An 18,964-nucleotide genomic window follows, 5' to 3' on the forward strand; every position below is an offset into this window, starting at 1 on the left:
AGCATTCAGGTCTGAGCACAATGGCATGCTGGGATTTGTAGGCACATGCTAAACAGTTACTGAAATGTACTTCACAGTGAATGCCCTTTTGATAATGGAAAAAAAAATGTAATCATTGTTTACCAATGTCCATGTTTTTGATATTGTGCCAGCAATGAAATTCGGTGTTTCTAAATAACAGTTCTGGTCATTGACAACTCTGCAAACTGCTGATTGATGAAAAAATCTGAAATAAATGATAAACGGATGAAAGTAAACCTGGATGTTCTGCACGCTGAGCTCCAGAACCTCGCTGGCGGCGGTGCGGGTGAAGTGGACGTCGATGCCGGACAGGGTGGTGAACACCAGCTCCTCGGGCAGCTTGTTGACCAGGGAGATCCCCACTCCCTCCTCCAGGTTCACCAGCAGCTGGCCCACAAAGACAAGTTCACATGTGGGTTCAAATGGCACAGCATCCGTTCAGTTCAATTCAGTTCTGCTTTATTGGTTTGGTGCATTTTACAGAGACGCCGTCTTCACACGAGAACAGGAAAATGGGAAATGGCAAAGTTCAAGCCTGAACCGACAAAAAAGCAAGGAAGAAAACACTTTTCAACACTCAGACTGTTGATCGCACACTGCTCTAAGGCGGGTCTTCTGAGCCAGCCTAAGGAATATGGGCTCCCCTCTTCAGTCTGTTTCCTCCCAAGGTCTCCTCCTACATCCACAGAGTTTTTCCTTTCTGTTTTTTCACCTTGCGCTGGCTTTGTGGGCGCTTAGTTTAAGGTATACTATAAAGCATACTGTGACTAATTCTTTGCAAAGTGTGCTACATAAATCAATTTTGATATGAATTTTGAGGGTACCTCTAGCTCCTCTTCCGGAACCTTCTTCTGCTTGCTGTCCTTGTCCTCTTCTGTGCTGGGGGAGGTGCGGTTTATTCGCCGCTGGTTTAAGTCGCTGATCTGAAAATTATCACAAAAAAAAAATTCACGAAAGCCCCATAAAATTAACAGACAACAGATCTAACACAGAGACAGGAAAAAGCCTTTTAGGAATAATTTTGCATTCTTTCATAAATTACTTCTGACTCACACAAGAATATGCTGATCAGCTTGTGTTCATTTTGCACATATTCACATTATTTTGAGAGACATACGGCCAGTTACTCCTTTCAGTTATCATATCATAAAATGGATGAGCATAGATAGAGAACATTTAGGGTACTCCAAAAAGCATGAAAGAAAGTCCAGCACAACCCACAAAGCAAAATTATTATGCCTTAACATTTTTAAGTACTCATTGTTTCGAACAATTATTAGAACAAACACAAAACAGTTTGTTGCTAGTCTTCCTGCCAGGACTAACTGCCTTTTCACAGATTTCACACTCGCTTGCAGGCCAACAGCTCCCCAATTTCCTCAAATCAGGAAGTACACAGACTGTGCTGCGGCTGACTGAATAGCTCCAAACAATGAAATGATTTAAGTTGGCGAAACACAGGAGTATTAGTCTACCCGGTATCCAACAAAGAAAACATTGAAGGCACAACACTACTGCCATATAGATTGTGTTAAAATATGAAGGAAAGTTTTTCATGCGTTACAAAACAAAAAATGAATAGCACTGTGCCTAAACGTGCTTTCACACCTAGATTCTTTGGTCCAGGCTTTCCGAACATTTGCTAAGTTTGGATATTTTTGACTGGTGTGATCATGCCATGTGGACTCCGGTCAGGACCCAAAAAAAAGCAAAAGGTTTGCCAAAAAAAGAAATAAAAAAAAAAGAAAAAGAAAAGTAATCAGTGGCCATGGTCCTCTCCATTCGGACCGTGGTGTGGATCATTACTGGTGTGAAAACAAATTATATATACGTAGGCCAAACAAAGTGCAGGAAATAAGGACATGAGTGAAATGTATTGCAGGTTCACAGCGATTTTCTCTGGCTGTTTTTAGCCAAATAACAGCAAGAGCAAAGTTTACAACTTGCTAGCTACAAATGAGTCATATGTGTGTCACTGGCATATCAACCCAGCTAGCTTGGGTTGAAGTTGGGTAGAGTCGCTGTTGCCAGCTAGGCAAACATATTTCCTCCATCTGTCATTGTAATCTTGAATACCTACTGTACCTGCCCGGCTACTCTGCCGTGGTACTCTTCCAGAGTCAATATGCGAAAGGACATCACTAGCCTCCTTCAGGCCCAGAAGACACCTGCATGTGCGCGTAGATCCCCAAGTACATGAGCCGGGTTTTTAAAGTGCACGCAGGCTTGATAAATGGCCACGACAATTTATTTCTGTACAGAGTGGAAAACAATAAAGGACAAGGTCGCGATTCAAGGCCAGTGGTGCTCCATGTTAAATGCCTTGCTGAGATTTCTTTCTTTTTATCCACCCACCAAAATATGTCCAACCACCCCCCCGCCCCCCCTTTGATATTTGGTTATGTGAAATGAACTGTACCAATACAATGTAAAAAGATAGCGAACTCCGCTTTGGACTTTTATATAAAAGGACTATTATATGTGAAACGCCCCAAGTCAAAAATCAGTTCAGTAAAAAATGCATAACTACTATGAAAAGCACATACAGTAGTGGCTTCCAGAACATTAATAAAACACTACTGCAAGGGCCAGCTGCCTGGTGTTTTTAAGAAAGTCCACCATTAAACTTTACAAGAGCGTAACGTTCCAAACGCTTGCATTTTCAGAGAGCGTCAAATGGACGCCGAGCAGCAGTCAGATGTGTGAATGTTAAATTTACAGCCCAATTAAGCCTAATTAACTGAGGAACTGAAGCTAGCACAGCTACAGAATATGCCTGTAGGAGCAGGGCTGGGAAAAACTGGGCTAAATGCTAATGGAAATTAATTAACCAGCTGAGAATTAATCATTCATTAAGAGCATGAGCCTCAAAGGGCCTTTTAATGAATCAGGAGGGCACAGGGGTAGAGGTAGAGAAACAGAGAGATGGCAGTGGACAAAAGAAGAGGGCTGGAGTTGGAGAAACAGAGAGATGGAGTTGGAGAAACAGAGGTGGAGGTAGAGAAACAGAGAGGTGGAGCAGAGGCCAGGGCGAGGTCCACCAGGTCGTGTTACCTGTAGAACTCGGGTGGGTCCGTCAGGGAGGACCTGGACAGACAGAACCCCGGAGCCAGGCCGCATCTTCTGATTGATAAACTGCTGCTCAGGCGTCAGCTCCAGCAGCGCAGAGTCCGGCCCCAGGACCACCTCCGCCCCATCAAACAGCCCCGAAATCCCACCTTTCACCTGGAAGTGCGGGACAGACCATCAGCACCAGAGAGCAAGCCTTGCAGGAGTCCAGTATTATTACTCATTGCAACTCATTATTACAGTTAGCATTTTCCTGCTTAGCAAAGACCGATGTATGCTTTTTTCTTATGTATGCATTTATAGAACCACAAATGTATTTATGCAAACCAATTAAGTATCCTTCATATCTCATGGATGCATCCTTTGAATAAAACCATCATGTTGGCTCCAATGACGGTTTGTATGCTCTCTGGCACCTCATAAAAACCATCACCCCATAAGACCACATGGCCAATACACAATATGTGGTATTTGCCAGTGCAGGCCAGGGTGGAGCGGATCCACACGCACACCATGCCATAGCACGCCACACCCGCACGCACCTGCACCACCAGCCTGGGCAGGCCGCAGGTCAGCATGCCGGAGCTGAAGTGCCAGGTCTGGGTGGTGCTGCGCCGTGAGTCGGGCCTCCTCAACATCAGGGGCTCATAACTGGAGACAGAGAGAGCAAGATTTTAACTACACACCACTGCTTAACCTTAAACAGAGCAGGAGAAGAACATGAGACACTGCACGCACAGTATACATGCACTTTTTAAAAGAACTCCTGCCTTCTGCATTAAACTCATCAAGGAGAGAGATAGAGTGGGAAAGGGAGAAAGAGAGACAGAAAGAGAGAGAGAGAGACGGCAATGCACTTGCACACAGATGATTTCAGAGCATAACTCCTTCTTGCTCTGGGAAACACAGCCATGATAAACGGGTCACAATGGCTCTCACCTGTTATCAGTAACAGCAGCCAATCCTGCGATGTCCAGGACGAGGGAGGAGTCAAGGGGGCGTGGCTGGGCAGGCTTGTTCTGCGGGGGGGAGGAGCCTTCGTGGCAGAGCATTCCGGAGCCTGTCATCCTCCACAGCTGCGAGCGCTTCCCAGGTTCCTGAGGCACAGACAGGAAAGACAGCAGAGGCTGAAAATGGAGGCCCTGGGCTCTGAGCCACAGAGACCGGAGGGCAGAGGCTGACAATGGAGGCCCTGGGCTCTGAGCCACAGAGACAGGAGAGCAGAGGCTGAAAATGGAGGCCATGGGCTCTGAGATAGTGCTGGCTGCTCCTTGCCTTCTTCTTCAGGATGACTCTCTGCGTCTTGGTCTCCACGTCCAGAACCAGCTCTGCGCAGCTCACATCCCGTTTCTTACCCACCGGCCGCCTCCCAGCGTCCCTGCAACAGCACGTCAGAGTCATTACTGACTGCGCATGGAGGGGATCACACCTCAGACATTACGCTAACTGCGCATGCAGGAAATCACATCTACTGCGCATTACGCTAACTGAGCATGACGGAAATCATATCATACGGACATTATGCTAACTGCGCTCGAAGAAAATCACATCTCATGGACATTATGCTAACGGTGCTTTAATTAAATCCCATCTCACGGGCATTACACTAACTGTGCTTTAATTAAATCACATCTCATGGGCATCACATCAATGTTGCATGAAGGATAAACCATGTGACTGGCATACTCACTGTATCAGAAAACAATCCCAACTCTCTAGCATTGGGCTAACTGTGCACGAAGTCAAGCAAGCGTGTATGCATTAAGCACTCAGACTCTTTAGATAACCCAAGGTGCAGTCAGTGTGTGTGGTTTCACAGACAACTGGAAAACCTGACCCACCCTGCTCTGAACACCCCGACGAGAACTTCTATTACCATGAACAAGACCCACCCCCTGACATTATGACACGCTTGTGACATCACACAGGAGCTCTGAAACGCGCGTGTGCGTACTGGGAGAAGGTGTACGTGGCGGCGATGTAGATGAAGTTCTCGTAGTACAGCTTGTTGTACTCCCTGAAGAAGTTCATGTCGGCGGTGACCTCGGACGACCCCGCCCCCTTGACCATGAGCGTGAGGTACGGGGGCAGGATGGGCTCGTCGCAGGCGTAGTCCAGCACCGACCCCGCCTTCACCTCCGTGTGCAGCCGCATGTCCGCCACGCCGTGCTGCCAGAACTGGATGGGCACCTGCGTCGCCAAGCACGCACGCATTAATGTCACTACTGCCCCCTGGTGGCCAGGGAATCTCTGCACAGATGTCTGGACATGGAAGACTCCCAGCATTAAGTTGAACATTTGGATCTCAAGTCATGCACAAGATCCTTGCAGCCAGCCCAGGCAAAATGAACAGCCAAATACATCTCTTTAGAAAAGCATATGTGGAGGGGGAAAATATTGAATAAGCTCAGAAAACAACAGCTGTTCTCCAACCTGGAGACTGATCACCACACTACACAACACTTCTGCAAAGCCTTTCTCAAAGGAGAACTAGTCAATACAATAATAAGTTCTGTATAGATTCACAGATACGGGAGCTCTTCCCTATTCACCACGCTTGCACCATCAGTCGATCAAATTACCGTAGGGATCAGTGCACCTGTGCTTAGCTTTGCAGGCTAAGCGCTGTAAGGCCCAATGGGAGCATCGGACAGACAGACGCACCTCAGAGATGTTGTCGATGCGGAAGGGCGGGGGAAGCTGGTCCGTGTCACAGAAGGAAATCTGGTACGTCGCACCCTTGAGAGCGATCTCAGCTCGCAGGAAGAAGCAGTTGCCTAGAGTGTCCCTGGAGAACAAGCAAGCATGTATGTAATGTGTGCTACAGACGGCAGAATGTGTAATGTGTGTTAAATACTGCTGGTAAAACCGATTCCACTGAGTCATGGTCTCTCCACAGCTAGGGAGGTTTTTTGGAAAGCGGGTACCTCATGTTTACGTGGAAGGACTTGGGCTTGTTGACCTCAAAGCCCCCGGACCAGGTACAGTTTTGGGTGTCCATGAGTCGCACGCAGAGCAGCTGGTCGTAGTCGTTCCGGGGCCAGTGGAAGACCACGCTGGACCCGGGTAGGGTGGAAATGTACCCCTCCGGGTTCTCTGTGCCCTGCACCACAGCGACAGTCTCTCACTATTCACAACCTCTTAGCATAGCTTCTAAAATAACCAGCAGCCGTAAAACGACTCTAAAACAATTATAAACACAATAATAAAATCTGTCTTCATGCTCTTTATAACTGCGTCAGTCTACCAGTTGTGAAATCAGATTTTAAGACAGATATTACTTTAAGAAAAACATTTCAGAGAGTTTGGGAAAAAGTTTAATACCTTTTTGCCCACATCATGAGCACTACATCTACAAAAGCTGCAGTATCAATCCCAATCAATCATATCCGTAAAAAAATAAATAGAAAATGCCCCATGTAAAAATAAATCACTAATGGACCACACAAGTGTACACAAATTACAATACACACACCGACAATAGACAATGGAATCTGGGACAGATTCTGATATATAACACCTGAGTATCACAGTTACCTTTCCTCTTGCAAACTCTCGCTGTGAAAAGGCCAGTTTGTGGGAAGATCGGTTGTCCAAGAGATAGCGGGGGGCAAAGGTCACGATGTGGGTGTCCCGATACCGCCCCTTTCCCTTCCTCACGTTGATGCCTACGATCAGAACCTGGTCGTCATGAACCGCACCACAGAAACACCTATACCATCCCATCTGCATGCCCATCGTTTAGATAGACACGTCTCCCTGGAGTTCTGTATTCCATGGATTTAATGCAACCTCTTTATTACTCTGTAGGTCAGGAGTTTCAAACAACGTCTGAAGCTGTTAGTGGTTTCCTTTCAATCAGAAGCCAATTTAGGCCTTTGGAAACAAGGTGCATAGACTCATTAGTCAATCAATAACTTTAAATTGACCATTAAATTGGAGAAACACACCAATACAAACAGATACTGTGTCTGTTCAGGAACAAGCCTGCTCTAGGTATTTGACTTGTCGAGTTGAGAGGGTGTTTAGTGCTGTAATGTTCAAGAATGGTATCATAGCCTTTACTACATTTTACAATTTCTTTGCATAATAATGATTGTACATGTGACATGAACTTGCCTATGTTGTAGATGAGTCCAGGTCTGTTCCCATGCTGGATAACTTTGACTGCCCTCACTCCTCTGCCCCCGTCCAGAGAGAAGCCCTGGCACCAGCCCGGGACCCCGTCTGGGTGGATCCCCTTCCCAATCCGCATGGTGCACCTGACCAGGGCACAGACACAGTGGCTTACTCCTCTGTGTGTGGAAGTTGTCTGAACCTAAATAGGACTTTATTCTGTTTTTTTAAAGCTCCTTGCTTTGACTAACTACTTCTGCCAACTACACTACCCAAAAGGTTGCTGTTGTGGTCTATTCTGTGGAGTGGAGTCAGCTGCCTTCCTGGCCAATCACATATTGGGCTACTCTTTATCCATGTAACAGAAAAGGACGTGGCCAAGGCTGAACCCTGCTGGGAGCTACACTAACGATCATCTGCCAACTACATTACCCACGAGGCCACTGTTGTGGTCTGTTCCAGGGCACTCACATATTGGGCTGCTCTTTGTCCGTGTAACAGAAGAGGAGGGGGCTCAGGCTCCTGGCCAGCTCATGCTCTTCAAACTGACCGGCGGCGTCGGACTTCCCATTGTCCTGTCGGAAAATCAGCGGTAGCCCTGGGGCGCGCAGGGATGAGAAAACACAGTGTGAACAGAACCATAACACTGGAAACAGGCTGCACTGTAAATACTTAACATGCAGAACAGGCTGCCCTCTACATTTTTAACATTAGAAAAAGCCAGTACTCTAAAGAAATAACATCAGAAATAGGCAGTAGTACAACTAAGGAGATCTACATTTAAAAAAACAAAAACAAAATTGGGCTATGAAACATATCACAATTATGGAAAATAAATGTTAAAAGTATATTTGTAACACACAAGCTGGGTCACCATATGACATCACACTTTTAAACTAGGCCAGTGAAGATTTTTGGGTTGGACAGAGACTCTTGACTGATTAATTATTATCCAGTGTCACACCAATTGAGGCCCCTACAAGTATGATGTAAAAGTGTTTGGCATGATCAACTAAGACCTGTCAAAGTTGTATCATTCATAAAAATACCTTTGATACCTCATCATTCACTCTAGCTGGGTGTAGTCTGGTTGGCTGGATGTGTGATGCCAGAGATGGGGTACCTGTTTTGTTGATCAGCCAGTAGGGGGCGGAGATGAGGATCTTGAGCGCCCCCTGGGCTCGGAGGACGATGCGGATTGTGAGGCACAGCAGGCGCTTGTTGACGTCGTACAGCCGCATTCGCACCACGTAGTTCTGGGTCCCGGGAGGAATGAGCAGCTCCTTGCACACAGGGAAGTTCTCCAGCAGCACCCCTGGGGAAATGGAGAGCCACGAGAGTCAGGAAACTGATTTCAGATAAATTAACATCAGCAATGACAGTTTTGTAATAAGGGCCAAAAGAGTCAGGAAACTGACTTCAGATCAGTTTCTGCAGCCATGACGGTTTAGAAGTGGAGGGCCACTTGAGTCAGGAAACTGACTCCAGATCAGCTGAAAAAGCTGGAGCAGGCGGCCTGCCTAGGTTGCTCACCCAGTTCCATGTTCTGAGACGTGTCTGCGGCGTGGAGCACGGCCTCTTTTCCCGGCTTCATGGAGCCCTTGATGGAGGTGCCCTTGATGTAGTAGTTCAAGTCACATGGCAGCAGGTTGGCCAGCACTAGAGTGGGCAGCAGGTAGATGGTGTGCCCTGGCTGGCGGTAAATCTGCTGGGGGCCACCCGACACAGTCTTGGCGGGCTGCTGGTCGGGGTAGTTCTCCTTCTTTATGACCACACAAAACCTGAAGCAAAAAAAGAGCTTTAAACATTACACAAATGAATTGTTCCGAGAGCTGTCAAACAACATGGAGTGGAACAACTTGGCAGGTCATGCAGACCCTTGGGGTATCAAAGATGAGGTCTTCTTCTCCACGTTGATCATTCTTATGAATCTTTCATTTATGTAGGTAGACATTTTACTGAAATAGGTTTGGTCATAGCCATTCGATCCAATTACATGTCATGGCCATTTGTCCAAGTCACAAGCCATGGCCAGTTGACGCAATCACAAGACATGGCCATTTTATTCATGCACCAGCACACTTTGGCCAAGCCTAGGCCTGTCCTTGTATCTGTACACAGTGTCTGTGTGGTACCTGAAGCTGCGTTTGGGGTGGTCGTCGAAGTCGGTGGACTGGCACTCCCTCTTGCTGCTGTTGACCTCTCCAGGCTTCTCCACGCTGGTCCAGTGGATGGGCACCTTGCAGAAGAACAGCCCCAGGCCTTTGGGCCGGGCCTGTAGTCTCCAGGAAGTTAAGTGCAGGGGCACAGCTTGGGCTTCCCCAGGCAGGATGGGAGGCAGGACCACAGGCTCTGAGGGACATACACACACCATCCAGTCAGAGCTCAGAATGAGGAGAAGACAGAGGAGGTTTCCCAAATAAATATTAATCGGTTTTCAAATGATAAAAATTTCTAAATAATAACAGAAGGAGAAAAACAGAGGGAAGCAAGCAGATGTGTACAAACAATGCATGTTGCATTTTTCCTTAATTTCCTAACATTCTGAAGCCCCTCCAATTTAGGTCTCATCAGGGACAGGTCTAAAGGGGTCTTGCAGTCCTCATACTCACTGTCTGGAGCTGATGGGCTGTCCAGACGTATCTCCATGGGAACCTCGAGCCGGTTCTTGACCATGAGGGCGGAGCGCACAGTGATGACCTTCCGGGCGCTGCCCTCCATGGTGATGGAGAACACCACCCTCACAGGGGGCAGGGCAGAGAACTGGACACACACCAATCAGAACAGAACACTGAGCATCTACACACAGGTGACACTGCTGTGCCAATCGACACCAAGGCAACCATTTCACCCGCCAGGACCACCTCTCTCTCTACCGACAGACAACTACACCAAACTCAGTCATTGAGAGACACGCCACTCCATTCCAATGTGTGGAGTGCATAATGACACTTATTATGCATAAATAAAGGGTTTCTAATGAACTTACGTAGACATGTGGATGGATGATATTGGTCCTGCTGATGGGGCTTCCAACCTTCAAGACAATACAGAGATGGTAAATGTCCAAATTTGCACATTTAATTTTATATAAATCATAAATCAAGGAAGTTTCACAAGTGCCCTCGGCTAGATGCATTAACAGCTCTAAAAGTAGTGTGATAATCAGTTTTTTAAATGTGGAAAATATTTGCCTGTGATGAGACTGGTCATGGTAGCACTCCCATAATGCACTGCTCCAGTTTCCATGGATTCATCCAACAAGGTGAATGATAAAAGTACTGAGCATATGAGCCTCCAGAAAGATCTGAGTGTATCGACGCAATCCCATCACTGACAATACGCAGTCACTTTGAAAAGTCTTATCGTCTTGGGAGGAGTGACATTATATGGTCATGGGCAATACAGGACGATAGACTCACCGTGTTGGAGGGGTTGTTGCGGTCGGGGGCAGCGTATCGGAAGAACACGCCCACTTTGTCCACAGAGACCGGCTTCACCTGCTCCCACCCCCCCACACGAACCAGCAGTTGGTGCAGCTTCAGCTCATGGGTGTGTCTGAAAGACACCGCACACAAACACGTGTGACATTTCAGAAACTACCTGCTAAAAGCACCAGACAAAAACATGGGCTCAAGGCAGAGAAATAACAGGCTCCTGAAGTAATGTTTCATAATGATTAAAACAACAGCAGGACTGGTATCAACACTTTCCATGCAAGCAGTGCATGCTAGGAAACAAGTCTCATCTCAGCTGGACTCCAGGGCCATGTCACCACCAACCTGTGTCTGAGTTTCTCTCGAGCCTCAAACTCAAAGGGAATCTCCTCCCCTGGCAACACCTCCCTCCACTGGCTCACGTTGTGGGTGTCGTCCGTACCCGGGCCGTGCGTGTCCGATATGGAGTCAGCGCTGCCACTGTGAGACAGCGCCACCCTGTGGACAGGAAAGTGTCTGTCAGCTGCACATCACCAACTCCGGGTCTGGGTGGAGCCAGGGAGTTTGATGTAGGTGGATGTCACATTACGAAGTCGGTATTAGCACTCCATTATGGCACAGGTCTTACCGATACATGCGGGTGGAGATTTTCATTTTCATATTAATCATGAAGGCCAAAAAAGTCCACCCTTATATATATCTGTATTGAAAAAGTAAATATTCTAGGACTAGGGGGGTCGCTTGGACACCCTTCTCCTTAGATATGAAGCTGTGTAGAATCACAGGCTTAGGACCCTGGCTCCACATGATATAAATGTAGATTTTGATTAAGTCCTTTTGTTTAAATGTATATCAATCCAAACACATAAATAATACAGATATTTTGTGCATCAAAGCTTGACAATGTGGCAGCTTCCTTTTTTCAGGTTATGTTTCGCCAGTCAGCCCCTCCGCAATCCGGGTGTGCAGTACTTTCGTTCAACAAATGAGGCTACCCATGTTTCTGTAGAGCTGAGAAAGTAAGAACAAACGCTCCAGCTTTCTCAGCAATCAGAGTATGATAGCATGGACATGCACATAGACACGTTCTGTAGAAATCAAATTTTTTATTAATTCCTGTGCTGTAGAGTGAGCGGTGGAGTCACCTCGTGGGCGTGGTTGTGAGGGTGGCAAACCACATGGTGCAGCCGGTATGGTTGCGCAGGGCGTACGGCACAAACGGCTGCCTCCTCTTGGACAGCTTCACGTCCGCTGAAAAAACCAGCCAGGGAACAGCGGGTGTGTCAGCACGTTAGCACGTTAGCATGTCACTCTGCAATAGCCACAATATGTGCATATTTCACACTCAATACTTCAAAATATAAAACATGCATACGTACCTTGGTCACATTTGGGATGAAACATTTACTGAAATGAATGCAATTAATTTACTGAGTCACAAATTTAGCACCCAATCAGTGTATTCTGGAGCATAGTCAGAAAAGGTTGATTAGGCAGATTATTTTACAATAGTGTAAAACTGCATTTGGCACCAAAGATGAACAGCACTTAAGGTTGCTGAACTCTGTTCTAAAGTTTAGACCAAAGTCTGGCCTGAGAAATCGTAAACCCAATTGACCCATCATGACCAAGAGTGACTAGCTGTCCCAAATGAGGCAGAGTCACACCAGACTTTGTCATTGTTTCATACAGGCAACACAGCTTTGGGGTAGCACGCATGGACCTAATGAACCTTTAAAATGAACCTGGTCATGAGTTCAATATTAATTCATGAACAAACATGACAATGGCTGTCAAGACTTTCGGTCGTGCGAGTGAGGGGAGGCAAAAAGAAAAAGCAACAACAGAAAGAAAGAAACAGAAAAGACATGGGACAAGGTGACAAGAGGAAAACCATGAACGCTAAAAACACAGACGTCCGCGACATTGTGTTTTTATTTTTTTGTTTATGTGGCCTCCAGACACTATAGTTTAACGTAGGCTTGAGCAGAGGCCCACAGCGATAAGGGCTAAGCGCTAAGCACTAAGCACTGTACCTCTGGCATGAATCTGCTGCTCGAGGCAAGTCAAGCTGGCAGAGCTCCTAGTTCTAAGGCAGCTGAGAGGGAGACCTGACAGGACAGAGACACGCAGGAGAGCACAGGGCAGTTAGGAAACAGGAAACACGGGGTTAGTGGGCAGGGCCTCCCAAAGCTCCTCCCAAAGCTCCACCCAAAGCCCCACCCAAAGCTCCCAACACTACAACAAATATGCCAGGGTTTCCATTAACTCTCACTTTCTTCTATGTCAGATCAAAGTTCCAACTGATTGCAGATCAATGCAGTTTGGTAGCACTTGTATGCGTTTCATTTTTTAACCTTTAAAGGCAATTGCAACAATCTTAATGCTAGTGTGTCTATTTAAATGGCTAACTGGAACCTGCTAAATGAACATCAAATTGACATTTGAGAGCCTAAAATAGACTTGTGAAAATGACAATTATGTTTTTTCCTAACGCAATAGCAGAGTTTCGAAAATGGAAACCCTGCTGACAACCTCACAATTCTGTTTTAGTAAAAGTGGTGGCACAGGCTGTTTAGAACAGGGGTGGGCAATTCCAGTCCTGGAGGGACAGTGTGTATGCAGGTTTTCGTTTCCCCCAATTACACTGGCTAAATGAGCTAAGTGGCTGCATACACCCACACTGATACACTCGTAGATCAGCTCACAGTAAAACACTTCATATAGGGACACAAGAACAGTCTTCGGCTGCTTATCAAAAAATATAGTTAAAAATGGAGTAAATGTTAGGGCTAATTAATTAAGGCTAGAAGTTGGCATGGAAACCAGGGCCCTCGTTGCCCACCTCTGGTTTAGAAGCCATACAGAGCTACAATGAGCTGCTTTAAAAACTGAAGCACCATTGAGGTGTACCCCTTCTTTAGCAGCAGACCCCCCCCTACATGGCCCCCAGACTCACTCTGGCCAAAAGAGGGCGGGTCCACTGATGACCCCATCCAGGACAGGGCGGCGGCCGACGGGGTCGGAGGCTCCTCCACCTTCTCCTTGCAGTAATCGGCAAGCCAGGAGCTCTTGGTGGTGCTGTACTGCTCTGTGGGGCAACAGAGCGGAGGCAAGGACACAGTGAGAGACGCAACGCCCTTCGATAAAAGAGGACACAATTGGGGTGAGACTGCGTGGAGCACAGCCCGTATATGAACACCACCATGCGGCAGGGGGTTCAATTTTCCGCCATGGCACTTTTTGTTTTCTGTATCTCATCTACCTCATGCTTTTCCTCACTCTGAAAACAATAAAATAAGGAAAAAAATAAATAAATAATAAAACCTTTTTTTAATGATAAAAGACAAAATTCAAACAAATTAGAGTATTTTTTGATGTCATTTTTTATTTTACCTTCATTTAATCATGTAGGTCAACTGAAAGCTTAATTATGTTTTGGAAGTATGGCTGCTGACATCACTATGAATATCAAGAAACCATGGCGACCGTTCCCTTCCATTTCCAGCAGAGTTCCGCTCTGGGACTCTCTGCGGAGTCTTAATCCAGAAAGCATCGGCGCCTATCTTTCAACACCCACCCGTTACACAGAACAAGAGAAAGACGCACACACTCCCCTAACCCTGAATTCTTTTGTATGCGCCATTAGTCCGCACTTCATTAAACCTGGGTGTGCTTTCCGTAATTGTATTTGCAATCAATACGTATGCATTACCCAGCTCATGCACTCTGGGAGCAGTGAAAGGCAGCCTCCCAGTGTGTTCTGAGCCACTGAAACCCTTGCTGGCTCATGTTCACAGCCCTCTGGCACCTCTGTCTAAGGGCTCTTACCCAGTAACACGGAGGTGATGTTGATGTCCAGTCTCTGCTTGGCTCGGATCCCCATTTTGAGGCGGGGCGGGTGGAGGCGTCCCGCGGCCTGCTGCTGCCAGTTGAGGAAGCAGGGCCAGGGTTCGATGAACGGCTCCCAGCCTGAACGATAAGACGGGAGTATGGAGGGGGTGTCATGTGTTTCTGATGAGACCAGGGGACAGCACGTTTTTTTACCGTGTGCTGAACGTGTGATCCACAAGCAGCATTCATACACACATGGGATGATGATTATCTAGAACCTAAGAAAAACTTTTCAAACATGCTGCCAGTGTTGTTGAAATCTATGTGCAGCTATGAAAGTGGGAGCATGGCTTCTCAGTCACACAGACTAACTCCCTTTGGGATGAGCGTCACGTGCCAGTCCTCGATCCAGCACGTAAACAGGGATGAATGTGTAAGAGGAGTCCGGACGCACCTGAGAGCTCTCTGTTGTAGTAATCACCCGACAGCGTGAAACTGGCTTTTCCCTCCTGCGTGGACCCAATGCGCTGCAGAACACACAGACCTGCAAGGGAACATCAGCAAAGTGACGATGCAGAGCAGCTCTACAGACACAGCTTTCATCATGGGGGAATTATGGGGAAAATGGAAGCACAAACACAGTGATGATTAATAATTTTATCTCGATCCCCTATTTATTTGCTTCCTTTCAAGACTCATTTGTCACACAAAATTGAATCCAGTAAAACACATTTTTAACACCTATTTTATGCATACAATTTTGAATAACGATTTTATCCCATCAGTGCAAGATTCTCTGTTCATTTTAGGGCAGCCAGTGCACCAGCAGATCCTAACCACAGGAGTCTGTGGCTGGGTTTGTGTCTGACTGAATAATAGCCAATCACAACAGAGAATTAGCAGAAGCATGAGAGACTAAAGAATTGTTACTTCTGAGCCCAGTAATACAGGACTATTCCAGCTCCAGGTTTCCCTATGCTTCTGGTCACAGGTCTGGACACTACAGTGCCACCGTGTGGCCGTAAGCGGGACTCACGAGAGAAGGTGAGCTCGGCCAGAGGTACGTCACAGTCCAAGCAGTCGTCGATGAAGCAGATGCACACGCTCTCCGCCTTCACTTCCACTCCTGACAGGGGCGGGGCATTGTGGCTGGCTGAGCCAGATTCAGCCCCGCCCCCTGAGTATGATGTCATAGCTTCAGCGTTCTCTAGGAGCCATGTCGCAGCCTGGTCCAGTTGCCCTGCAAGCAAAGCACAGAAAATCAGAGCATGCAGAATTACCGCAGAAATGACCCTTACACTGAACTACCACAGCAAGGGGAATTCATTCTCCCAGTCAAACACCTACTGACAGCACTGCATAAGAAACGAAAACAGGGATATGTGGAAACATTTTGAATGTGGGTGGGTGGGTAGCTAGCTATCCCTGCAGTACCTTTACAGTTGATGAGGGCTCGCTTGCAGTCTTCCTGTCTGAAGCCCAGGTCCTGCAGCCGGGACAGCTGACCCTCTGGAGACAAGCCAAACACCGTTAACACACTCTGAGGGTCCCCTCTCCCCCCACCTCTCTGCACACAGTCATCTGCAGCCATTTTCAGCATGTTGATTAAGCAACAGAAGCAGAAGCAGTCTGATCACAGCAGGCCAGGCCGCTTGCTGTGTGCTCCATCCTCGTTAAATTCACTGCTGTTAAAAATGCTTTTGCGCATCTCATTTAACATGCAAAATTCAACCAGGATTCCACTTCTGTAAAGTACTTCTGAGTTTGAAGCACTTCTCGGTAGCAGACCAAACAAAAAAAGTGACTGTTTATAGAATACACGTCTATGGAATTTTTAAATATGCCTCTGTTAATATATATGCAAACATGCTCTCTATGTATGTAGAGAGAACAGGTTTGCATGGTGGTACATGGTGAATAATGGGTAAGGAAAGGAGACGGACTCAACACAGCCATGGCACATGATCAGTGTTTCCCACACACCGATTATATTTTGGCGGCCAGCCGAAATAGATTTGCCAACACGCAGAACGATTTTTTTTATTTAGTAATTTATTGCTGTGAGCATAAGCAAGGCTCACTAATCACTGACGCCCCCCAGCAAGGTTCTAGTTTATCGTAATGCAAATGCAGTTCAAAATGAAAACGCATATGGGCAACAAAAGTTAACTTTACTGTAGCAGAGAATTATAGGCTGTCACGAGAATAATCTGCAGCTCTGTGATTGTTATTATGGCCATGAAATGAAACTTCATATCACAGTAAATCCATCTAGGAGACTGTTGCTGTTGATAGCCTGGATGCCACGTCGGGTTATGGTGTTTACTGGACCGTGGTGGATGGCTGAACATTAGGTTTTGAATTCAGTAACGTTATTTTTTCCCTGCTTTACATTCAACTCCATTTCATACCCAGCAAGGCCTCAGTCTTGTGCCTGAAAAGGTCCTTCTGAGAGGCGATGGTGTCGGGGTTGGCCGAGGATGTGCCCGTCTGGGAGCCGGCAGACGGGTCTTCAGTGCTCGGAGATCCTGACGTGGGGATGGACTTGGCGATGGCCAGGAAGAGCAGGACGTCATTGTAGGAGAGACGGATATCCAGAGCTGGGAACTGGATCTGCGGGCAAAAAAATTTTTTTTTTAGAGAGCTGCATCAGATAACAGCTAACAAATTTATGTTACACAACACTTCTGCTAAGTCTACACAGTCATGGTACTGATTCTGAAACAAATCTGATTCTAAAACAGTTTTTTCCCCTTCCTATACATGAACAGCATATAATAAGAGCATGAAAACTCAGTTAAGCACCTTCGTACATAGTCTTCAATTCCAATTAATTTCTGGACAGCCAGAGGAAAACAAACTCAGCTAACGAGTGCGACAGGCTAAACTTGGCCGAGGTCGTATTTTGGCCCCAGTCGGCCTGCGCGCTGACCTCCAACAGCGGGGGGAAGTCCTCCATGTTGAAGGCGTCCAGGAGTCCGGAGCTGCTCTGGTAGGTGGGGCTGCCGCACAGCTCCACCTGCACGTTAACCGGGTCGATGATTGACAGCGCCGTCTCCTGCTCGCTGCCCAGCCGGCACGAGAACACCTGAACAGGAGCGGACAGATGTGACATCACTGCACCGGAAAAAACTGAAACATCTTCCCCCATTTGAATAATACATACGAATATGAATATACATATTTATATTAATGCATACATACAGACAGAGAGTGAGTGTGATCATCATTCATGTGTATTTCCATGTACATTATATGCATTTGGCATTGAGCATGTTCTTCAATCTGAGGTGATTTACACAGCTTATATTCTTTACACACAATCCATTTGTACAGCTGGATATACACTGAAACAATTCAGGTTGACAGCCTTTCTCAAGGACACAACAGCAGTGTCCCACCAGGGAGTGGAATCTGTGCAACCCTGGAATCACAAGCTCCCTGACTACATTATAAGAACAGGATTGCTTTCCACCACACAAACAGTCATGAGGAACAAATCACAACAGTGTCTGAACATTTTATTTCACCGCACCGAATCACAGGTCTGCATTCACTCAACGTTCGTCCTTGACTTTGCCTTGAAAGTGAGCATTAAAACTCCTCCCTCCTTCACAAACCGTGCGCTCACCTCGATGCCGGCCAGGCTACCGGAGAAGGGGCGGTCCAGGAGGCGGGGCTTGTAGGTCAGCACAGTGGTGCCTTTCAGGATGATGGCGTTAGTGTCCAGAGAGGAGGAGTCCTCAACCACCACGAACTCTGTGCCTGTGTGACACAGCACACAGCATTCAGTGAGCACATTAAGAACAAGCACTTACCTATCCTGCACTTACCAAGCACTTACCTATGTCCCCACTGGGTCTTTTACCTCATGTGTTTGTTATTTGGGGGTTCAGGCCTGGTTTTTGATCTTTTTGCTCTGCAAAGTGTCTTTGTGAGTTTTCCGTAAAAAGCCCTATTCAAATAAAATTGATTTGATCTGACCTATCCTGCACTTACCAGTCACTTACCTATCCTGCACTTACCCTCACATTAAGCGCTAAACACTTACCTATACTGTACTCTCAGTAAGATTAACACTTCCCTAACCCTAACAGGATTAAACCTACCATTTCCCAAGAAAAATAAAACACTAGCACTAACCATGCGATCAGTAGTAATTTGTCTCAAGACTTGTACTAGTGAACAATACATAGATACAAAGCTATTTTTACAGAGGTTTAAAACCCCTTTGTAAAGTTGCTCCAGATAAAATCATCTGCCAGGTATACGTTACGTTTAAATATTGACTGCAAATGTCTAAAATTAGCATCTCTTATCCCCTTCCCAGTATGCATTCTGCTTTTACAGCAGAGCACTCACATAATTAGCCTCACTAACCTGTCATTTTAGCACAGATGAAAATTTAGATGAACGTTAGTTGATTGTTCAGGTGTTTACTAAAGTTCTTATATTACCGTTAGCGGTCGCTACTTGAAAATACTTGG

At 46.5% G+C, this 18,964-nt stretch overlaps 1 protein-coding gene across 2 annotated transcripts in view; it reads right to left on the bottom strand.

Annotated features, from left to right (window-relative positions):
• The window catches only part of vps13d (vacuolar protein sorting 13 homolog D), a 68,234-nt gene that overhangs the window by 24,189 nt on the left and 25,081 nt on the right, over positions 1-18,964 (bottom strand). The window contains exons 32-60 of one of the 2 annotated variants that reach the window (XM_035381036.1): positions 18,109-18,242; positions 17,410-17,565; positions 16,889-17,090; positions 15,912-15,986; positions 15,514-15,717; positions 14,932-15,021; positions 14,475-14,615; positions 13,603-13,734; positions 12,680-12,754; positions 11,789-11,894; positions 10,989-11,141; positions 10,629-10,764; positions 10,196-10,243; positions 9,819-9,969; positions 9,342-9,558; positions 8,740-8,987; positions 8,330-8,521; positions 7,678-7,804; positions 7,210-7,352; positions 6,628-6,758; positions 6,018-6,193; positions 5,755-5,878; positions 5,045-5,280; positions 4,366-4,468; positions 4,030-4,187; positions 3,633-3,741; positions 3,076-3,246; positions 846-944; positions 259-408 (exon numbers count right to left, since the gene is read on the bottom strand). In XM_035381036.1, coding sequence (XP_035236927.1) covers positions 259-408; positions 846-944; positions 3,076-3,246; positions 3,633-3,741; positions 4,030-4,187; positions 4,366-4,468; positions 5,045-5,280; positions 5,755-5,878; positions 6,018-6,193; positions 6,628-6,758; positions 7,210-7,352; positions 7,678-7,804; positions 8,330-8,521; positions 8,740-8,987; positions 9,342-9,558; positions 9,819-9,969; positions 10,196-10,243; positions 10,629-10,764; positions 10,989-11,141; positions 11,789-11,894; positions 12,680-12,754; positions 13,603-13,734; positions 14,475-14,615; positions 14,932-15,021; positions 15,514-15,717; positions 15,912-15,986; positions 16,889-17,090; positions 17,410-17,565; positions 18,109-18,242 — 4,187 coding nt within the window. The remainder of the gene's footprint in view (positions 1-258; positions 409-845; positions 945-3,075; positions 3,247-3,632; positions 3,742-4,029; positions 4,188-4,365; positions 4,469-5,044; positions 5,281-5,754; positions 5,879-6,017; positions 6,194-6,627; positions 6,759-7,209; positions 7,353-7,677; positions 7,805-8,329; positions 8,522-8,739; positions 8,988-9,341; positions 9,559-9,818; positions 9,970-10,195; positions 10,244-10,628; positions 10,765-10,988; positions 11,142-11,788; positions 11,895-12,679; positions 12,755-13,602; positions 13,735-14,474; positions 14,616-14,931; positions 15,022-15,513; positions 15,718-15,911; positions 15,987-16,888; positions 17,091-17,409; positions 17,566-18,108; positions 18,243-18,964) is intronic. The other variant, XM_035381037.1, reaches the window with a different exon arrangement.

The sequence above is a fragment of the Anguilla anguilla genome, chromosome 11 (genome assembly GCF_013347855.1).
Source record: "Anguilla anguilla isolate fAngAng1 chromosome 11, fAngAng1.pri, whole genome shotgun sequence".
NCBI lineage: Eukaryota > Metazoa > Chordata > Actinopteri > Anguilliformes > Anguillidae > Anguilla > Anguilla anguilla.